The sequence below is a fragment of the Symphalangus syndactylus genome, chromosome 17 (assembly GCF_028878055.3).
Source record: "Symphalangus syndactylus isolate Jambi chromosome 17, NHGRI_mSymSyn1-v2.1_pri, whole genome shotgun sequence".
NCBI classification, from domain to species: Eukaryota; Metazoa; Chordata; class Mammalia; order Primates; family Hylobatidae; genus Symphalangus; species Symphalangus syndactylus.
The window spans coordinates 94,959,289-94,979,336 of NC_072439.2; the positions used below are offsets into that span (position 1 = coordinate 94,959,289).

The 20,048-nt window shown below is 39.5% G+C and overlaps 2 protein-coding genes across 13 annotated transcripts in view; one reads left to right on the top strand and one right to left on the bottom strand.

Moving 5' to 3' along the window:
* PLAAT1 (phospholipase A and acyltransferase 1) overlaps positions 1-20,048 on the top strand; it is an 81,217-nt gene that overhangs the window by 35,440 nt on the left and 25,729 nt on the right. For 6 of the 10 annotated variants that reach the window (XM_063621990.1, XM_063621993.1, XM_063621989.1 and 3 more), the window contains exon 4: positions 365-616. In XM_063621990.1, coding sequence (XP_063478060.1) covers positions 365-466 — 102 coding nt within the window. In that variant the 3' untranslated portion in view covers positions 467-616. Of the gene's footprint in view, positions 1-364; positions 617-6,760; positions 7,058-7,436; positions 9,176-10,953; positions 12,133-20,048 lie in introns of those variants that run through there. The other 4 variants (XR_010116700.1, XR_010116702.1, XR_010116703.1 and 1 more) reach the window with 4 other exon arrangements.
* ATP13A5 (ATPase 13A5) overlaps positions 3,175-20,048 on the bottom strand; it is a 127,305-nt gene continuing 110,431 nt past the window's right edge. Inside the window, exons 27-30 of one of the 3 annotated variants that reach the window (XM_063621987.1) lie at positions 14,731-14,933; positions 9,169-9,257; positions 6,550-6,630; positions 3,175-5,086 (exon numbers count right to left, since the gene is read on the bottom strand). In XM_063621987.1, the coding sequence (XP_063478057.1) occupies positions 4,826-5,086; positions 6,550-6,630; positions 9,169-9,257; positions 14,731-14,933 (634 nt within the window). In that variant the 3' untranslated portion in view covers positions 3,175-4,825. Of the gene's footprint in view, positions 5,087-6,549; positions 6,631-9,168; positions 9,258-14,730; positions 14,934-20,048 lie in introns of those variants that run through there. The other 2 variants (XM_063621988.1, XR_010116698.1) reach the window with 2 other exon arrangements.

Genomic DNA, 20,048 nt, shown 5'->3' on the forward strand with positions numbered 1-20,048 from the left:
CAAACTACTTATGATATCCCAAGTTTTGCAAAACAAGAGTGGAATATTAACCTCTTTCACCAGTGTACTATTATGATTAATGGGAACTGTGTTCATAATGAGTTTATAAACTTGTCAGAGTGCTTTAAAAATATGAGGAATATATACCCATGTGTACGTATCTACATCTTTGACACAATTATAAAACTTATGAATTTATTTCTTCATCTTTATGCAGAATTTTAATTTTGCATTGAACTTTAAATGTATCCATTATACATTAAAACAGATGTTCAGTTTAGGAAACAGGCTAAAGCTTCATTTAGGACACTGAGATGTCTTTAGAATATGATATATTTTTTGTTTGCTTCTTGTTTCCTTATAGGCCAACCGAGCGATAAGTACTGTTGAGTTTGTGACAGCTGCTGTTGGTGTCTTCTCATTCCTGGGCTTGTTTCCAAAAGGACAAAGAGCAAAATACTATTAACAATTTACCAAACAGATATTGATATTGAAGGAATTTGGGAGGAGGAAAAAAAACCTGGGGTGAGTACTTATTTTCAGTGCATCATCACTGTTCCAGATTCCTATGATGGATGGCAGGCTCTTTAATAAATTGCTTACTGATATTATCTTATCATTGAGCCAATGAAATTTTTTTTTTCCCCTGCTAGCATAGATTTACTGTGGCAGCTTGAACGAGAAGCAGTAGCCTTTTGAGTGAGCCAGCAGAAGATCTTAACAAAATCTCATCACATTTTATTTCTACTATAAATACTATTTTCCTTTTCCCCGAGGGTGGCCATTTTGCCAGAGGGATGAAAGACTATTTATATATGGTTTTGAAAGAAATTTTAAGAACCCCAGATTGTTAGAGTTGACATCTAAATTCATGTTTCTTTTCTTGTTGGAAAAGAAACTGGGAAATTTAGCATTTTGGTTAGGCAGTTTGAGGGACTCTAATTTACAAGCCTTTTGGGGAATGCACCCTCATCTTCTTCCTGCGCCTGTATAGATGAGGGTGGATGGGAAGAGGAGAGGCTGTTTGCTTCAGGGTTTCAGTTCTGGTGATTTGTGTGGAATCTACTTGCTTGTCAGGAGGACATGACAAGTAAGAAATCTTATTTTAAGATTTCTACAGTGTTACATATTATTCCCTTTGGATTTTGAAGTATTTCAGGGATTTGACCTTTTAACCTTGAGAAGCAATCATTAAATGTTTGTTTAAAATGCCATATTTGGAAAACAATATCTCATATTCTTAAGACTTTTTCTACAGGCCAAGGAGTGTCATAATTTTGTTCTCTCATTTTATTATGTGTTGAATTAACGACACTGCTTTTTATGCTGTTCCAGTGAAATTCTTGGTGGCAGCAGGTGGGGAAAGGGGGAGTGCAGCTCTCTCTAACCTAGGATTACATCAGACATTGTAACATGACCCCATAAACCACACCACCAGCCAATGACATCCATCTTATGCTATCATCAAAAGCTTGGCATTAAATAAAGGGAATGTTCAAGTTAATATTAGGGGGTTGGTACAGTGAGAAAGCTAGGAATACAGTACATAATGTAACTGAACAGAAGACTCGGTGAAAGTCTTGTACCTATTAAACTGATTTAGATTTTACCCCAGGGCCAGAAATACTCAACAGGCTAATTGCAGGGTTAATAATAATGGTAATAGAAGGAGTTGTGTGCTGCAGTCTGGGCCACAGAGACCCTATATCTTGTCCCTTCTTTTTCAATAATTCCTTCCCTTTCTTATGGCACCAACTCTGTCTCCAGTAACCCTCAAACACTGTCTTCCACTGGTCTTCTGTGGGGGTGTGAGTGTCTCCTACCAGGAACCAATGAGAGCAAATTTCTCTTTCATTTTTACTCTAAATTCAAGTCTCTGTTCCTTTTATGCCCTGTTCCCAAGTAATAGTTAAAAACCACAACAACAACAGGCCGGGCGCGGTGGCTCACACCTGTAATCCTGGCACTTTGGGAGGCCGAGGCAGGTGGATCATGAGGTCAGGAGATCGAGACCATCCTGGTTAACATGGTGAAACCCCATCTCTCCTAAAAATACAAAAAATTAGCCAGGCGTGGTGGCAGGCGCCTGTAGTCCCAGCTACTTAGGAGGCTGAGGCAGGAGAATGGCGTGAACCCAGGAGCAGAGGTTGCAGTGAGCCAAGATCACGCCACTGCACTCCAGCCTGGGTGGTGACAGAGTGAGACTCCGCCTCAAAAAAAAAAAAAAAAAAAAAACCCAGTTTTCTAGTATTGTCAAGTTAAGATGAGACTGGCAGTAGCATAATGTGTTACCTTTCCCAAGGTACCCTTTTCAGTAAAGGATGCCTACACAGGGCAAATCTTAACCTGAAGCAGGGGAATTACTACACCCACCAGTGGGAGAAGGAGCAAAATTTGAAGTCAAGAACCTCCTAAGAGCCTCAAGTGCAGCCTTTCTAGAGAACTCTGGATGTCTCCACTCCAGAAGACAGTCCTGTCTGTGCTAGATAATGTCATAAATGCAGTTTTAAATTAAATTCATGGATTCATGTTCACATTGGTAGTGTTTGAGGGTGTGGTAGTTTTCACCCTTAGAGGTTAGCTCACAAAGTTAGCCATCAGTTTCCCATAAAAATGGTTACTCTTGATGATGGCCAGTTTAACACTGTCCAGCTTGTTTTTCCTATAGGTGATTATTTGATATCATGCTCATTGTGCTTTTATGAAGTGATTTTCCCAAGACTTTTAAACCTTTCTCTGAGCATATTTTTAACAGTCAGGAATGGAGTTCAACTTTATCACATTCCAAGAATAAAAATTCTGAAATAAAGATCATCATCCACCAGAAACCTTATAGGTTGTAGGAAAACCTGGGGGGGAAAAAAAGCCTATAACTTTATTGAATCTATTTTTAAAAAAATCTTTTTATGCTATTGAAATGTTATACAGTGTATCAATTGAATCTTTTCACTCTAAAAGTCAAATTACTAAATGCAGATGTCAGCTCAAGGAACTTGAACTACCATTTTTTTAGTTTGATACATAGTTTATAATCATAAACTAAAAATCTCTTCTTTTTAAAACTTTTGTTACCAGTAGCTGCTAAATTATACACATTGTAGAAATTATTACTCTCCAGAGAGCTGTGAATACAAGAAAAGGTTAAAAAGCAAACAAAATGTAAACACAGAGGGATTGTTTTTACAGGAATTTGCATTTATGCTGGTGGTTTGTGTAACATTTATAATACGTTTTACAGTAGCAAATTTCATGTTGAAAACATTTATCATTCCTAAAGATTTCAGAATTGTAAACTGAAGGCTGTCATATATTGAATCCGTACATCATGGTATTAGGCACATAATTGGCACTCATGTAATGGAACTGGTTAACTAATTGCCTATGATCTGTTAAATTAGCAAAATTAGACTTATCGTTATAAGGAAAGACTAGTAGGTAATTTAAAATGTTCACTAGAAATAAATTTTCTCTCAAGTTTATGGTGAGGGTGATATATAAAAGGTAATAGTGCACAGAATATATTTGTAAAGGATGCACCGTTTCATGTGGTATTTAATATGCATCTAATAAGATGATTTAGATAATTAAAAGATGAAATAGAACTTAAGGTTGTTTAGTAGCCTGAGAATTGTCATGCTGCACTTACAAATATTATGAGTCCCTTTTCTAGCATTGTTTTTAAGATGAGTAATGTTGAGTTCTGGACAACTTTTAAAGTTAGAGCTTGAGGCCGGGTGCAGTGGCTCACGTGTGTAATCCCAGCACTTTGGGAGGCTGAGGCGGGTGGATCACTTGAGGTCAGGAGTTTGAGACCAGCCTGGACAACATGGTGAAACGCCATCTTTACTAAAAATAATAGAAAAATTATCTGGGCATGGTAGCGGGTGCCTATATCCCAGCTACTCGGGAGGCTGAGGCAGGGGAATTGCTTGAATCTGGGAGGCAGAGGTTGCAGTGAGCCAAAATTGTGCCACTGCACTCCAGCCTGGGTGACACAGCGAGACACCATCATCTCAAAAAAAATAAAAAAGCTTGAAGTTTTCATGTGTCAGTAACAAGCAGTAAATAATGTTGCTATGCTTCTTTAAGTAAAAGTATGTTTTTACAGTTTATTTCATTACCTTTGTGATCTACTGTAAACTTTGCTGTTCACTGGCCCCCAAACAAACACTATACATTGAATGATGCCAATCTTTGGTGGAATTTGCTTATATATTAACTGTGCCCATGCCAAGATTATATGGAATTAACAAACATCTCCTTCATTCTACCACTTCCACACAATTCTGGCTTATTATAGTTAGGGTTGAATTTCCAAAAGGGTTGAATTTCTGAAGTAAGTGTTGGTCCTTGTTTCTCTGTGAAAAGCATACCAGTGAAACAAAAAGAGGAACTGTGACCTTGGGAAAAGATATACATGTAAATGTTCTTCACAAAGATTTAGGTAAACTTGTGACAACTAATAGTGAAACTTTCAAAGACCAAATGTTGCTCAATTTTTCTTTATTCTATTGATGTTCATACTACTAATTATTTGACTACAGTACCATGAAAGCTGTTCATTTCAAACAAAATAATGCTCTGAAAAATGAATAGTTTATTGAAAAGGATAATACAGGAAATGCATTTTTTTTCTCTCATTGGTTAAGCATGCAGTCAGAATAAGCCTAAGGTCCTTTGCTGCAAGGTTTAATTCATTGAAAATATACTTTGAGTGCTTGAATGGAGAGAGGAAAGGTAAGGGGAGAGTATCATCACTTCTCCACAATGTGTTAATTTTGGGGAAAAAAGCAATGCTGTTCCGCATGTACAACAACAATTCTGATTACAACCTGGCCCAAAAATGCTGTTGTGTGGGTTGGCCTCCCAATTTGAGTTTTCTTTTTGGAATCTGTTCATGGTTTTCATAGCCCCCGTTGATGTAGAATCCATTTGTGCCATCACCTGAATAATCTGTCCTGTTTATGGGAGGCCAGGTTGAGTCTTCTGCCAGCTTCTTTTGCCAAGTCCTATATTGACTTGTAGAGTAGAATCCAAATTCTCTTTTGATCAACAGCCAGAGCTCATGATTTTGAAGGATGGCATCCTGAAAAATCAGGTGGGAAAACAATCAATCAATTTATTGCACAGGTCCCCCTGCAGCCAGGCCACTGGCCACCACAGCCGCCTCCTTTAGGTCCCTAGGCCTTCCTCTGAGGTGTGCTCATTGCTGCTGCGTCTACCTCTCCTTTCCCAAGTCCTGGAATTCTTCCCTTAAGAAGCAGGAGGGTGCTTGTGTTCACGGAAATCTGCCAGAAGCTTCCAGCATTTCCCTTCCACACATTTCCTGGTTAAGTCCTGGCTAGGGATTTTCTTAGAATGATTTTCCCCTCAGACTGAAATGATAACAGCAATAACGTGCTCAAAATGAAGAAAAGAAAAATCACCATTAGCCCTGCTACCTGCCACCTGCCGTGTAGAAGGTGTCAAATAAGTGTTTGTTGAATAAAGTGTTGAGTTCTAGAAATCAATTGGTTATTGGTTTTCATTTTTTGAGAGTTTTCTTTTGTTCACATGCCCACACAATTTTTATCCATTTATAGTAATGAAATTGGTCAAATTTTGCATCCACTTTTATTTATGCTAAACTTTCTGTGGTAAACAATTTTTATGTAGCTTTAGCCTTTTAAAAATGTTATTTTATTATGGTAAGAACGTAGGTACAATATGATTAAAAATCATTTTTAGTGACTGTTTAGCATTTCCTCAAATTGCTGTATAGCTATTTAAACAAACAGCATCTCAACAACACTTGAGTTGAATGTAATATTTTGCCACTGTAGATAATATTATGATAAGTGCCTTCACACATGTAGTATTTTTCTCTTCTTTTGGGTTATTAAAACATATAGTCTCAAAAATGGAATCCCTGAGATAAAGAGTGTGAGAAATTTTAAACATATTATATATAATGAGGTGTATATATATTTTAAAATTTGGTTGATCCCTTTTCCAAAAAGTCTTAAAGCACATGAGTTAAAATAAAACTCTCCTTTTACAAAAAAGAACTCTTCTTTTACAAAGATAGTACTTGAGCCTCTTACTAAGTGGGTGAAGTCATTTAGTGATACTGAGTAGAAAAGAAACACTGTAAGGGGAAGACCTTCAAGAAAAGGAATTGACTAGAATAAGCAACCCTCCGGAAGGCAGTTCTTCACTCTAAAAAGTCTCATTGGGTTTTAGGGTTGGAAGGTCCCCTGGTCTAGTCTTTACTAGATTGTTGAAAATATTAGAAAAGTGCAATACAGTGCACTCATGGAAGCAAAATTAGAGTTCATTCATGTTTTGCTTTCTATTCAGAAGATATCAAGAGCATTCTATGCAGGCTTCAAGTAATTTTAAATCATTCCCCCCAAAATTTTCCTCCAAAAGAATATCTACCATTTTAATAAACCCTTAATAACTATCATTTTGGGGGATCAGAATTTTTGCTCTAGAAAATAAGCACCTGTTGAAAATGAGATCCTTAATTTGTTTATCTTCCTAGAAAAAATACAGAGATTACTTTACCTCTACAAAGAAAGCCACACAGAATTGGGTGAGGGCTACCACCAAAATTAAAACTCTCCACGATGTTATGGTTGGGATCAACTGTTGAAAAACAAATACCATTATTATATTTTGCATACTTTACACTTTGAAAAAAGACCATATTATTTAATTTATATATTTGTAATAACTCTCTGAGCTGAGAGGTGGGCATTACTTTGTCCCTTTACAGATAATACAACTGAAGGACTCAAAGCCGATAAATAAATGGCAGAGCCAGAATTCAAAGGAGAATGGACTACCTCTTGGCCTGTGTACCTTTGACAGCCTAACGGTGTCTACTGAGAAATGTGCCCTGAATCACAAATATGAGACAGGACATTTTGGAGACTGTGTGTCTCTCTTCATTTTTATCTTTTCAAACAGAGAGAAGGCTAAGATTAAATCATTCATCAAATAATGTTAATATTTCTAATTCTCCCAAAGCAAATTCTACCTGGAATTCATTCTTCAAGGAGGACAGAGAAATGTAAGTATATTTTGATTGAGGCTAGATGCAGATTGCTCCTGGCCCTATATCTGATGGCTTAATGAAAGTTGAATGAACCCTCCAAACCCACCAGTTTTTAAAATTTAAGGGTACACATTAATCATTAAATACACTTATTTTAAAGTGTGAGAGCCATAACTTCCCACGGCTGCATCAATAGCAAAAGGCTAGTTACACAGCCTTTTTTCTGAGACCCCACCCAAGAGAAGAATACTTATGGCTGACTGTGTGTGGGACTGAACTCCCTTGAGAACAAAACCCACTGACCGTCCATAGTATCTAAATGCTCATCCCTAATTCTCACCACTATGCTGATACGGGTTATTTCAAAGTAATACTTTGTCATTTTTTCCCCCAGGTGGAGACAGTCTTTATCAAGTTGTGAAATACAGCAAACTGTAAAGGGTTGTTTGGATTAAAGGGTTGTTTGGAAAAGCTGGGTCAGAGTCTAGCAGAAAACCTGGCTGTTTTTCTCACGGCTGCCACAACTCTGATCCAGGAGAACTAACTCTTCTCCATCCCTTGACCTGGAAGGCACTTGATTTTGAATTATATGTTTATTAATTTTGAGATGGAATCTCGCTCTCTCAGGCTGGAGTGCAGTGGCACAATTTCAGCTCACTGCCACATTCTCCTGCCTCGGCCTCCCAAGTAGCTGGGAATATAGGCATCTGCCACGACACCCAGCTAATTTTTCTATTTTTAGTAGAGACGGGGTTTTACCATGTTGGCCAGGCTGGTCTCGAACTCCTGACCTCAAGTGATCCACCCGCCTTGGCCTCCTAGAGTGCTGGGATTACAGGCATGAGCCACCATGCCTGACCCTGGCATTATTTACTTATGCAATGGTCTTCTCTCCTCGCTTCTAAACTACTTGAGAGCAGTGACCACACCTTATTCATCTTTGTAACTCTAGTACCAAACTCACTCTGGAGCTTCGTGTTTGATAAATGAATGACTTGGGTTTTCATTTCCTAATTGCTTATCTCTCCTCTCACATGTAGTCTTCCTGCCATCATCTAATTAGTCTGTCTTCCATGCCCTGCTGAGAAGCCTGCTTAGATAGCTTCATTCACTCCATGTTGCTCTTGGCATAAAGTCTAAACTGCTCTAGCTGCCTCCATCCATCCATGCCTGCCTTTATTATTCATTCTTGTTCATACTCCACAGCACATGGCCTCGGTTTTAGCCAGTCTTCTAGTGCTTGGATAAGCCTTGCTTTTGATTTCTGTCTCTGCCACCCTACATTCATTTGCATTTCAAAGATAAAAGCTCTTTCAGTCCTCTCTGCTTCTTAGGCTGTTCTTATTGGGAATATCCCTACTACCTCCTACCTAGCAAAATGTGGCCTATCCTTTTGGACCCAGGTCAAGTTGCATCTCATCCATGAAATGCCTTCCATGACAGCCACAGTCCACAGTGAGGCCCCCTCCTTCTATGTTCTCCCCAGTTCTGTCTATCTTCACACGCTCTTCAAGTATGGATAGCCTCAGGTAGCGTTCAAGTATGTCTTGTCTTCACGACAAATCTATGACTCGGAGATGAGGAGCCAACCTTTCTCTTTCTTTTATTTCTCTCACAATATGGGGTCCAAGAATTAGTTCAATAGCCTCTTGATGAATTAGATTTTAACCCAGGGCATCCTGGATCAAATTATATCCACCGACAAAAAACTTCATGTAGTTAATACCTGACAAAACATGACTGTCTTGTAAGTCTATGTTTTCTTTCCCTTTATAACTACATTATAAAGGATTTCTATGATATGGTTTATTTTTTTGAAAATTGTACTTGGAAAATCATTGTATTATTGCATTAATTTTATTGTATTGGTATAACATAGCATAATAAAGTATCCAAACATAATATTTCAGGTAGGTACAGGATAAATGTACCCAATAATATTAATAATATGAAAGCCATTAGAGGCCAGTATAGGTGAAATCCAAGTATCTTATTTGCCCTTCTAGTATATAGAAATAGCCTCACAGTATTTGGTGGTCAAAGAGAGTACAGTAACTTGTGAATTACAATGAATACATGGTCCATGTACATGAGTCATGCCAGATGTGCAAATGAATGTCACTTACCTCCATTCCACCGTATATAACTTGAAAGTCAGAAAACAGAATGAAAATTGTGAGGCCCAAGGCAGCGAGCAGCAGAAACGAAAATATATCTGAGGAAATACCAAACATTATTTTTAGATGTTAAAAGAATGTTTCATATAATTTGGCACACACTGCAGAATCAATTATCTCTGTTGGGCAAATACCAGATATATCTTCAGATGTTTTGATATATCCTCATATGTTTTGAAATATGTTCTAATGCTTATAAGATGAAGGTAATATCTTAGAATCTTTCCTTGAAAGTCTGGATGTAGAAGACTGTTAATCAAATGTATTACAGTAACTTCCATAAAGCAGCTGCCCTGGTGCACTATCACTGCCTGTCCAGTGAGTTGTGCTTGCATGGGATAAACAGTCAGTCTTCTTGGCACCATCTCATTCTTCCTCGTTGCCTAGAGAATAAAATTCAGGGATCCTCTATTGACATTCAAGGCCTTGCACAATCTGGTCCCAATCAGCCTTTCTAACCTGGTCTCTGACTACTCTTCCTTATGGACAATTGGAAAGGTAAACCATAAAACCTCCAGCTTCCACGGAGGCCCAACACTCTCCAGCTTCTGTGTCTTTGTTAAAAAAAAAAAAAAAAAAAAAAGCCCTGTGTACATAATAATCTTCCTGTCTTGGCATGCCCCAATTTTTCTTTCTTTCTTTTTGAGACAGAGTCTCACTCTGTTGTCCAGGCTGGAGTTCAGTGGCATGATCTTGGCTCACTGCAACCTCCGCCTTCCTGGTTCAAGTGATTCTCCTGCTTCAGCCTCCCAAGTAGCTGAGACTACAGGCACCCGCCACCAGGCATGGCTAATTTTTTTTTTTGTATTTTTTGTAGAGACGGGGTTGCAACATATTGGCCAGGCTGGGCTCGAACTCCTGACCTGTGATCCACCCGCCTTGGCCTCACAAAGTGCTATGATTACAGGCATGAGCCACACACCTGGCCTCCAATTTTTCTTAACCCAGTTAAAATACCACTTCCTCTTCAAAGAGTAATACTCCCTTACAAAAGCTTATTTCATATAGTAGGTATCATATTCTGCTTTGCATGATCTTAATTCATGTATCAACTGGACTGTGACCATTTGAATGTGGCTTTGTCTCTGGTTCTCTGGAACTCTGACTTGAAAAAGTAAATGAGAAATTAGCATGTACATCTGTTGCATTCCTTCTTTCCATCCTGCCCAAATTGTTTTAATTTTGGGAGCTAAACTTCCCGGATGCACTGTGCCAGTATCTCTGTTCTTATTCCCAACCTCACCCACTCCTCTGTCAGAGCTTTTAGCAGAGCACTTTAGAGATGGTAACTTAGAAATTTTTTTTTAATAGAATTATCACCTTCAGGCCCAAACAATAGCATTTAATCAGCATTGCCATGATACAAATGATTCTGATAATCCTATAAAGTTATAAATAAATGAACAAACTAGGTTTTCTCTTACACTCAACCTCATTTATTCAGTGTTGGTCTACTCCCCCCACCCCCAACTCTCTACAGGCCTATACCAACCAGAAATCTGAGGCAACTGCCCCTTGATAGCAGGCTCTATTTTTGAAGTGAACAGAGTTCTGTTTTCATCCTTGAGCACCTATACACACCCTCAATATTTATTCATGCCTCACTTTATGTATATAAATAAATGCAGCACCTCTCAGAAGTGCTTGGGAAGGGTATGAGGCAGACAGAAGAAAAGTAGGAATTGCATCTCTCAGGATAAAGCAATCTAAATGGTTTGGTGATAACGATTTCAGGCAATGGCTGTCTGGATTTTTCATTTACTTCATGGATTTGGAGTCCCAGAAACCCAGAAGCTGGGAAGAAGAGGATGCCTGAAAGGTCTGTTCTGATGAAGTCCTGGACCTCACTAGCAACTGGGGCTGAGTGGTGTGCACATCACTGTCTAATGGTCTAAAAACTAGGCCTCGCCTGTGCACAAGTGAGCAATGTAGAAACAAAATTATAAGATCATCTTTTAAAATTCAGCTTTGATTGAAAAGATGTAATAAAGAGCTGAATGTTGGCTCTTCTTGGTTAGTTGCTCCTGCTGAGGAAACATGAAAGAATAGGGCTCTGTTAACGCAGGTGCTTTAGGAAAGCAAATCCTGTGTAAGCCATTACACTTTATTTTCAGGTAGGGTTAGTAAATGTTCACACTTGTTTCCAGAAAAGTTAAGCCTCTACTTTTTCTATATCTTCTCATCATAAAGTTGAGCTTCTGTCAACGGCTGTTAAAAAGGGCAAAGAGTTTCCTGTTGTATCAAAATAAAATTGCTTGTATATTTTAATAGTAGTTCCAAAGGCTTTTGACTTACAACCTGAGAGTATATGTTTGTTATCACATCACATTTGTTAGCATACCTGTATGCTAAAGTGTAAAACATTTTACATTCAAAATTATCAGTTACGTTTGGTATAGGGGTTTGAATTTACCCACAAGCTTTAAGTCACTGTGAGTTAACTAATCTACCTCTAATTCACTCAATTCATGTAAAAGGACTTTGCAGCTACTATTAAAGTACTAGGCCGGGTGCAGTGGTTCACTCCTGTAATCCCAGCACTTTGGGAGGCTGAGGTGGGTGGATCACGAGGTCAGGAGTTCAAGACCAGCCTGGCCAAGATGGTGAAACCTCGCCTCTACTAAAAATACAAAAAAATTAGCCAGGCGTGGTGGCGGGCACCTGTAATCCCAGCTACTCGGGAGGCTGAGGCAGAGAATTGCTTGATCCCAGGAGGTGAAGGTTGCAATGAGCCAAGATTGTGCCACTCCACTCCAGCCTGGGCGAAAGAACAAGACTCCATCTCAATAATAATAATAATAATTATTATTATTATAATTAAAGTACTAGACAACAAATATATTCTGCTTGTAAAATACGTTTATAATTTTAAAAATTATTAATGTATAACAACACCATACATTTCCTGGGTATTAGTGATAACCCATTAGAAAATATAATGGGAAAGTCTTTCACACTATAAGCAAAATATAAAATACAAAGGATTAGTTTCTTTTTTTTTTTGAGACGGAGTCTTGCTCTGTTGCTGAGGCTGGAGTCCGGTGGCATGATCTCAGCTCACTGCAACCTCCACCTCCCAGGTTCAAGCAATTCTCTCTGCCTCAGCCTCCCAAGTAGCTGAGATTACAGGCACCCACCACTGTACCCGGCTGATTTTTGTATTATTTAGCAGAGCTGGGGTTTCACCATGTTGGCCAGGCTGGTCTTGAACTCCTGACCTCAGGTGATCCACCCGCCTTGGCCTCCCAAAGTGCTGGGATTACAGGCATGAGCCACGCACCTGGCCCTATTAGTTTCTTAAATAAATGTGCAGGCAGGATTTGTAATGGAGAAAACAACGAATATTTACTAAGAGACATTGACAAAAAGCAAGCATAAATAGGGAGACATGACATGTTCCTAAATGGGAAGATTAAGTTACATACCAATGTAAATTCTTCCCAAAGTATCAAAATCCCAAAGGGAAATTTTAAAAGCCTGGCAATTTATTCTAGAGTTTATCTTAAAGAATGAACAGGAGAGAAATAAATACATTTTTTACAGTGAGGAATAACGAGGATACACTGATCTTGCCACTTATTAAATAAAACTTATTATAAAACTATAAGTTTTAAAGTATAGTGGTAAATCAAGAATAGACTGGTATTTAAAAACAAAAAAGATGGTCTGGAAACTATATAGACATACATATACAAACATAATGCATAATATAAATGATGCACAAACATATATGAAGATAGTTGTGATAAAGGTGGTATATTCAGTGGAAAAATAATTAAATGAATATTAAAAACTCAGTCAATAAAAGCTGCTAGAAAAACCGGTTGACCGGTTGGAGCAACTTGTTTTAATCCCTACCTCAAACTATACACCAAAATTAACGTTAGATTTTAAAAGCACTTTAAAACTAGTCATGATAATCTATCCTATTTCATAATTAGAAAAAACTTCCTGTGCATAAAGACAATGGAAAAAAGATCACAAAAAATAAGCAGCTCATACAAATAAATGAGAAACATAACAGCAATCCAACAGAAAAAAATAAGTTTAAAAATGTAAACACACAATTCACAGAAGAAGAGATCGCTAATGACATGAAAATACGTTCCTCCTCACTGGTGATCAAAGAAATGCAAACTAAAACCAAATGAGACACTATTTTCTAAAATCTTATCAGACCAGCACAAACTGTTTTTTAACTAGTACTTCATGTTGGATATATTATTAAGAAGCACACTCTTGAAAACAACTGATAAGAGTGAAAATCAGTACAAACTTTCTAGAAAGCAACTTTAAATTGTGTATTCCAGGCTTTGACATTTTCACACTATTCCACCAGTTAACTGAATTTTCTTATCCTAAGGAAATAAGAGGCTAAGTCAAAGTAATTTACACAAGTATATTTTTATAGCATTATTTATCATACTGAAGCCAATTGCATGATAGACAGGGTGACCATCTTTATCATGCAATATCTGGATAGGTATCATGTATCTAGTTTGCCTTGACATTCTCTGTTGAAGCCTGGCGTAATTATTAATAGTGTCTCACTTCATTCCTAAAAAGTGTCCCAGTCTGGTCAATAATGATGGGGCATATTCTCTGACTTCTTTGGCCTGAGGAGGAGGATGATTATTCTTATTATTTTGAGACAGAGTCTTGCTCTGTCGCCCAGGCTGGAGTGTAGTGGTGTGATTCTGGCTCACTGCAGCCTCGACCTCCCAGGCTCAAGTAATCCTCTCACCTCAGCCTCCCCAAGTAGCTGAGACTACAGGGAAGAGCCACCATGCCCAGCTAATTTGTAAACGTTTTTTTTAGAGACAAGGTCTCACCGTGTTGCCCAGGCTAGTCTCAAACTCCTGAACTCAAGCGATCCTTCCACCTCAGCCCCCCAAAGTGCTGGGATTACAGGAGTGAGCCACCACTCCCAGCCTTAGCTGGGAGGATCTTAATTGTAGCTTCGAATAATTTTTTAAAAACTCTACTTAAATTAATATACAGGGGAAGTAAATAAGATTTTTTGAGCCCCTAAGTGCCAGACCCTTTACATAAATTGTGCTAGGCCCATTCCACGAAATGCTTTGTTTAGTCCTTCCCTCAGGACTTGATAAATTAAGGATACTCCCTCCCATTCTGCCCATGAGGAAATAAGGTCATAGAATGGTTAAAGTAACTTGCCCAATGTTATAAGGCTAAAGAGGTCAATTTGCATTTGAATTGGTTAGAAAGCCTTTAATAAAATATCTTCACATGCATGTATGTGTTTAAAATGATTCTTGATGACTCACAATAGGACAAGACTCATGTGACAAATAATGTCTGTGCTTATCTGCAAACAAGCAGATTTTCTGATGTGGGCTCTACCAACTATGACCACAGCATTCAACAGCAATTTTAGAGTCATGCAATTGTTTCTTCCTCAGCCCATCATTTCACCAGTGAGGTACAACTCTAGGGTGAGAAAGGGAATGGGAAAATATTCAGAAAAAAAATTAAACTTTATATACTTACAGTTTGTATAGATGGGTTTTCGAAATGGCTTTCCCTTAGAAAAGATGAATGCTACTGTGATACAGTTGATGGTGGTGATGGGCCACAGTGTGGTGGTCTCAAAACTTAAAATTGAACCAGGAATCAGAGTTGCATTTCCAGTCCAGTTTCTTTCCAAACTCACATTTGTTGAAAAATTACTTTGGTTGGCCAGAAAACACTCACTACAAAAGAATCACCAGTGTTTATGAAACATTTTGTTCCATTTTTATCCATTAGGTGAAAAAAAAGATAGTTTAATCACTACCATGAGATTTTAGCTTTCAAACTATGCCAGCCAGTAATTACCAAGACATACTTTGTTCACCTCTTGCTATGACAAAGCAGAAATAAAAGGAAGTGAAGATTGTTCTTTGTCCGGCACTCCATTTAGAACAAGTGATCTACCTTGAAAGGGCCTGGATGACAATATTTTATGAATTCCTATCAATTCAAAGAGTAAATAGACCATGTCAATTAAACTGTGTGTGTGTTGTTTTCTCTTTCGTGGACTAAACAAGACTCCTAGCGAGTTTTGAGTTTGAGTCTCCCACTCCAATTTACTTCCCTCGGATAGACAAAGGATCTTCTTGAAAATCTGAACATGACAATCTGCTGCTTATAAGGGGTCTATGGCTCTATTTTGCTGATAAATTAAGCTCAAACTTCTCCAACTGCCCTATGAGATCTTTGCATCCTTGTCTCAATCTACCTTTTCAGTCTTACCTTTTGCCACTCCTCCCATGCTCTATACACTCCAAACATACAGGTTTATTCCCTGTTCCCTACGTATCAATTTGCATACCTGTTGGGTTTGCATGTGCTGTTGCCTTTAACTGCACTTAACATCCGTCCTTCAAACCCTCTGCATCTGAAATGCCTTTACTTTTGCTGGCAAGTGGTACTAGTGCCCACAAAAGTAAAGACATTTAAAAAAATGTTATCTCAGTTAAAGGCAATGACACATATAAATAAAGAATTGCAAAACAATTACTTTAGCAAGCTCATTGTTTTGCAATTCTGTATTTGCATAATTTTATTTTACATCTTTGGGATGTGAGTTCCTAGAATATGGGTTTTTTTGTGGTTTTGTTTTTTGGTTTTAATCAGATTTACAAAAAATTTTTGGCACCTAGCACAGTGAGGTCACATAATATTTACTCAAAAAATATTTGTCCAAGATATGAGCTTTCCCAGTCCTGATTGATCTATTTCCAGTGTTTTTTTTTTTAATAATTAAACCTATAAATTAGTTTCCACCAGTTTTCTTGTTCAGCTTGAAACTTTTAAACCACTATTACAACTGTTTATAAATAAGATTCATTTTCTAACTGTGAACTCAAATGCAAGACTTAATATTTATTATCCTGGGCTCCCTGTAGTCTAGAAATGTGCTTTGCACATACAGGCACACTTTGCTTTATCGTGTTTCACTTTACTGTGCTTCCCAGATATTGTATTTTTTACAAATTGAATGTTTGTGGCAACCTTTCATCTAGCAAGTCTATTGGCACCATTTTTTAACAGTATGTGCTCACTTCGTCTCTGTGTGACATTCTGGCAATTCTTGCAATATTTTAAACTTTTTGAAATAATTACTACCTCTATTATTGTGATCTGTGATCTTTGGTGTTTCTATCGTAATTGTTTTGAGATGCCACGAACTGTGCTTTTTATAAGAATGCAAATTTAATCGATAAATATTGTGTGTGTCTGACTGCTTCACTGACTGGCTGTTTCCGCATCTCTCTTCCTCTCCTGGGGCCTCCCTATTCCTTGAGAGATACTAATACTGAAATCTGTTCAATTAATAACCCCACAGTGGCCTCTAAGTGTTCAAGTGAAAGGAAGAGTCACATGTCTCTCTCTTTAAATAAAAAACTAGAAATGGGTAAGTTTAGTGAGGAAGGCATGTCAAAATCCAAGACAGGCCAAAAGCTAGGCCTCTTGCACCAGTTAGCCAAGCTGTGAATGCAAAGTAGGAGTTCTTGAAGAAAATTAAAAGTGTTATTCCAGTGAACACATGAATGATAAGGAAGTAAAATGGTCTTATTGCTGATATGAAGAAAATTTCAGTGGTCTGGATAGTGGATCAAACCAGTCACAACATTCCTTTAAGCCAAAGTCTAATCCAGAGTAAGGCCCTAACTCCCTTCAATTCTTTGAAGGCTGAAAGAGGTGAGGAAGCTGCAGATGAAAAGTTTGAAACTAGCAAGAGGTTGGTTCCTAAGACTGAGAGAAAGAAGGTGTCTCCATATGTAAAAGTACAAGGTGAAACAGCAAGTCTTGATGTAGCAGCTGCAGCAAGTGATCCAGAAGATTTAACTAAGACAATTAATGAAGGTTTCTACACTAAACAGCTCTCAGTGGAAATGAATCAGCCTCTTCTATTGGAAGAAGATGTCTTCTAGGACTTTAATAACTAGAGATAAGTCAGTAACTGGATTTAAGCCTCCAAAGGAGAGGCTGTCTCTCTTATTAGGGGCTAATGCAGCTGGTGACTTTAAGTTGATGCCAATGCTCATTTGCTATTCTGAAAATCCTAGGGCCTTTAAGGATTATGCTAACTCTACTTTGCCTGTGCTCTACAAATGGAACAACAGCATGGATGACAGCACATCTGTTTACAGCATGGTTTACTGAATATTTCAAGCCCACTGTTCAGACCTACTGCTCAGAAAAAAAAAGATCCCTTTCAAAATATTACTGTTAATTGACAATGCACCTGGTCACCCTCCAAGAGCACTGATGGAGATGTATAAGGAAATTAATGTTTTCATGCCTGCTAATACACATCTATTCTGTAGCCCATGGATCAAAGAGTAATTTCAAATTTCAAGTCTTATTTTTTAAGAAATACACTTTGTAAGACTATAGCTGCCATAGAGAGTGATTCGTTTATTGGATCTGGGCAAAGAAAATTGAAAACCTTCTGGAAAGAATTCACCATTCTAGATGTCATTAATAACATTCATGATTCATGGGAGAAGGTAAAAACATCAACATCAACGGAAGTTTGGAAGAACTTGATTCAACCCTCTTGAATGACTTTTGGGGTTCAAGACTTAGGTGGAGGATGTAACTGTAGATATGGTAGAAATAGCAAGAGAACTGGAATTAGAAGTGGAGCCTGAAGATGTGACTGAATTGCTGCAATCTCATGATAAAATTTGAATGGATGAAGAGTTGCTTCATATGGATGAGCACAGAAAGTGGTTTCTTGAGATGGAATCTGCTCCTGGTGAAGATGTTGTAAACATTGTTGAAATGAAAACAAAGGATTTAGAATATTATATAAACTTACTTGACCAAGCATCAGCAGGGTTTGTGAGAATTGACTTCAAATTTGAAAGTACTGAGATGGGATAAAATGCTATTAAACAGCCTCACTTGCTACAGAGAAGTATCTCATGAAAGGAAGAGTCAATCAATGAGGAAACTTCATTGTTGTCTTATTTTAAGAAATTGTCACAGCTACCCCAGCCTTCAACAACCACTACCTTGATCAGTCAGCAGCCACTCAGCTTGAGGTAAAGGTGTTAGGTAACTAGAGCACCCTAATGGCGCTGGTTCCAGGTTCTTCTTCTTCAATGCAAGCCCGCCAAAGGAAAAACCAATCAGAGAGAGGTGTTTTTCCCGCCTCGCTCTAAGCCCCACCCCAACCAATCACAAACATCCACGCAGCCCTCCTGGGCATAAAAGAAGCAAACCCCCCACCACCCTCTCTCTCTCTGTCTCCTGCCCAGCCCAGCCTGCTGGCTCCAATAAAGATCTCTTGGCCGAGCCGGTGTGCCGTGGTCTTAAGTCTGAGTGTCACTCTTTCATTGGTGCCGTGACTCGGATTGGGACTCCCCGCCTCCGGCGGGACCCCAGTCCCCCTCAGACTCAGACCAGGCCCCGGCCGGCCTTCGCCCAACTTCCCGTCCGCCAAACAGCGCATCCACCACCGGCTCCTGTTTGGTAAGTCCCCTTCCGTAGTCTGCCGCCTAGTCCTATACTGTGGTAACAGACTCCTGCTTCCCCTCCTCGACCCGCAGGGAACGGAGTTTTCTCCCTCTCCTCCTCGCCCCTCCGGCCTGAGCCTCCACCCCACGCCATACTGTTGGCTACATACAAAATCCTGGTACCAGGTGGCTCACGGTCCCTCGGCCATCCTGTTGGCCCTTCAGTTCCTTCGCCTTGGTGACGACCAACCGAAGGCTCTGAACCTGATTACAGTGCTCGGCTAAGTAGGGGACACCCTCTTCGCCATCACTGCCCTTTCTACCATGGGAGGCTCCGCATCCCTGCCGGCCGACTCTCCCCTAAAATGCCTTTTAGACAATCTGGCTACCCTAGGCCTTGCTGCTGACCTTAAACCCAAGCGCCTAATCAAATTCTGCACGTGAGATTGGCCAACCTACCCCTTAGACAACCAAAGTAAATGGCCCCCTTACGGGTCCCTAGACCCTGGAATTCTCCAGGATCTCTACAATTATTGCGAGCACACGGGAAAATGGGAAGAGATCCCCTATATTTACGGCTTTTTCATATTAAAGGATAAGCCTCACCTCTATATGTCCTGTCGACCCCAACCCCGACATGTCGTGGCTGCTCTCCACTCCAAAGGTCTTTCTCAGCCCTCTCCCCCTCCCTCCACCTCTGATTTCGACCCTGCTGACGAACCGCCTCCATATCACCATCCTCAACCTCGCCCTCCCACCACTGCTCTGCCACCAACAATCCCTGCCCCCGCTCCCCCCTGGCTCCTTCAACTTCCCTTCAACCCCCGTCTGCTCCTCTGCCCAGCCCCCCGGCCACCCGCTCCCAATCCCATCTCCCCATCCTGGCTCCCCTCAGGGAAGTTGCAGGTGCCAAAGATATTGTTCGCGTCCATGTGCCCTTCTCCATGGCAGATCTCTCACAAATTGAAAGACGCCTAGGCTCATACACCTCCAATTCAGCGTCATACATCAAAGAATTCCAATACCTTATCCAAGCCTACAGTCTTACCTTCCATGATATTTATATGATTCTTTCCAACACCCTCCTTCCCGAGGAACGTAGGCGAGTCTGGGAGCAGGCCCATACCTATGCAGATCAGGCTCACCAAACAACCCCAGCCCTACCCATCAGAGCGCAGGCAGTCCCCGAGCACGATCCTGGCTGGGATTATAACTCCCAGAATGGTGTCACAGCCCGAGACCACTTTGCCACCTGTTTAATAACAGGTCTCCGAAAGGCAGCTCAAAAGGCAGTCAAGTTTGAAAAACTCCACGAAATCATCCAAGAAAAACATGAAAACCTGTCCGCCTTCCTCG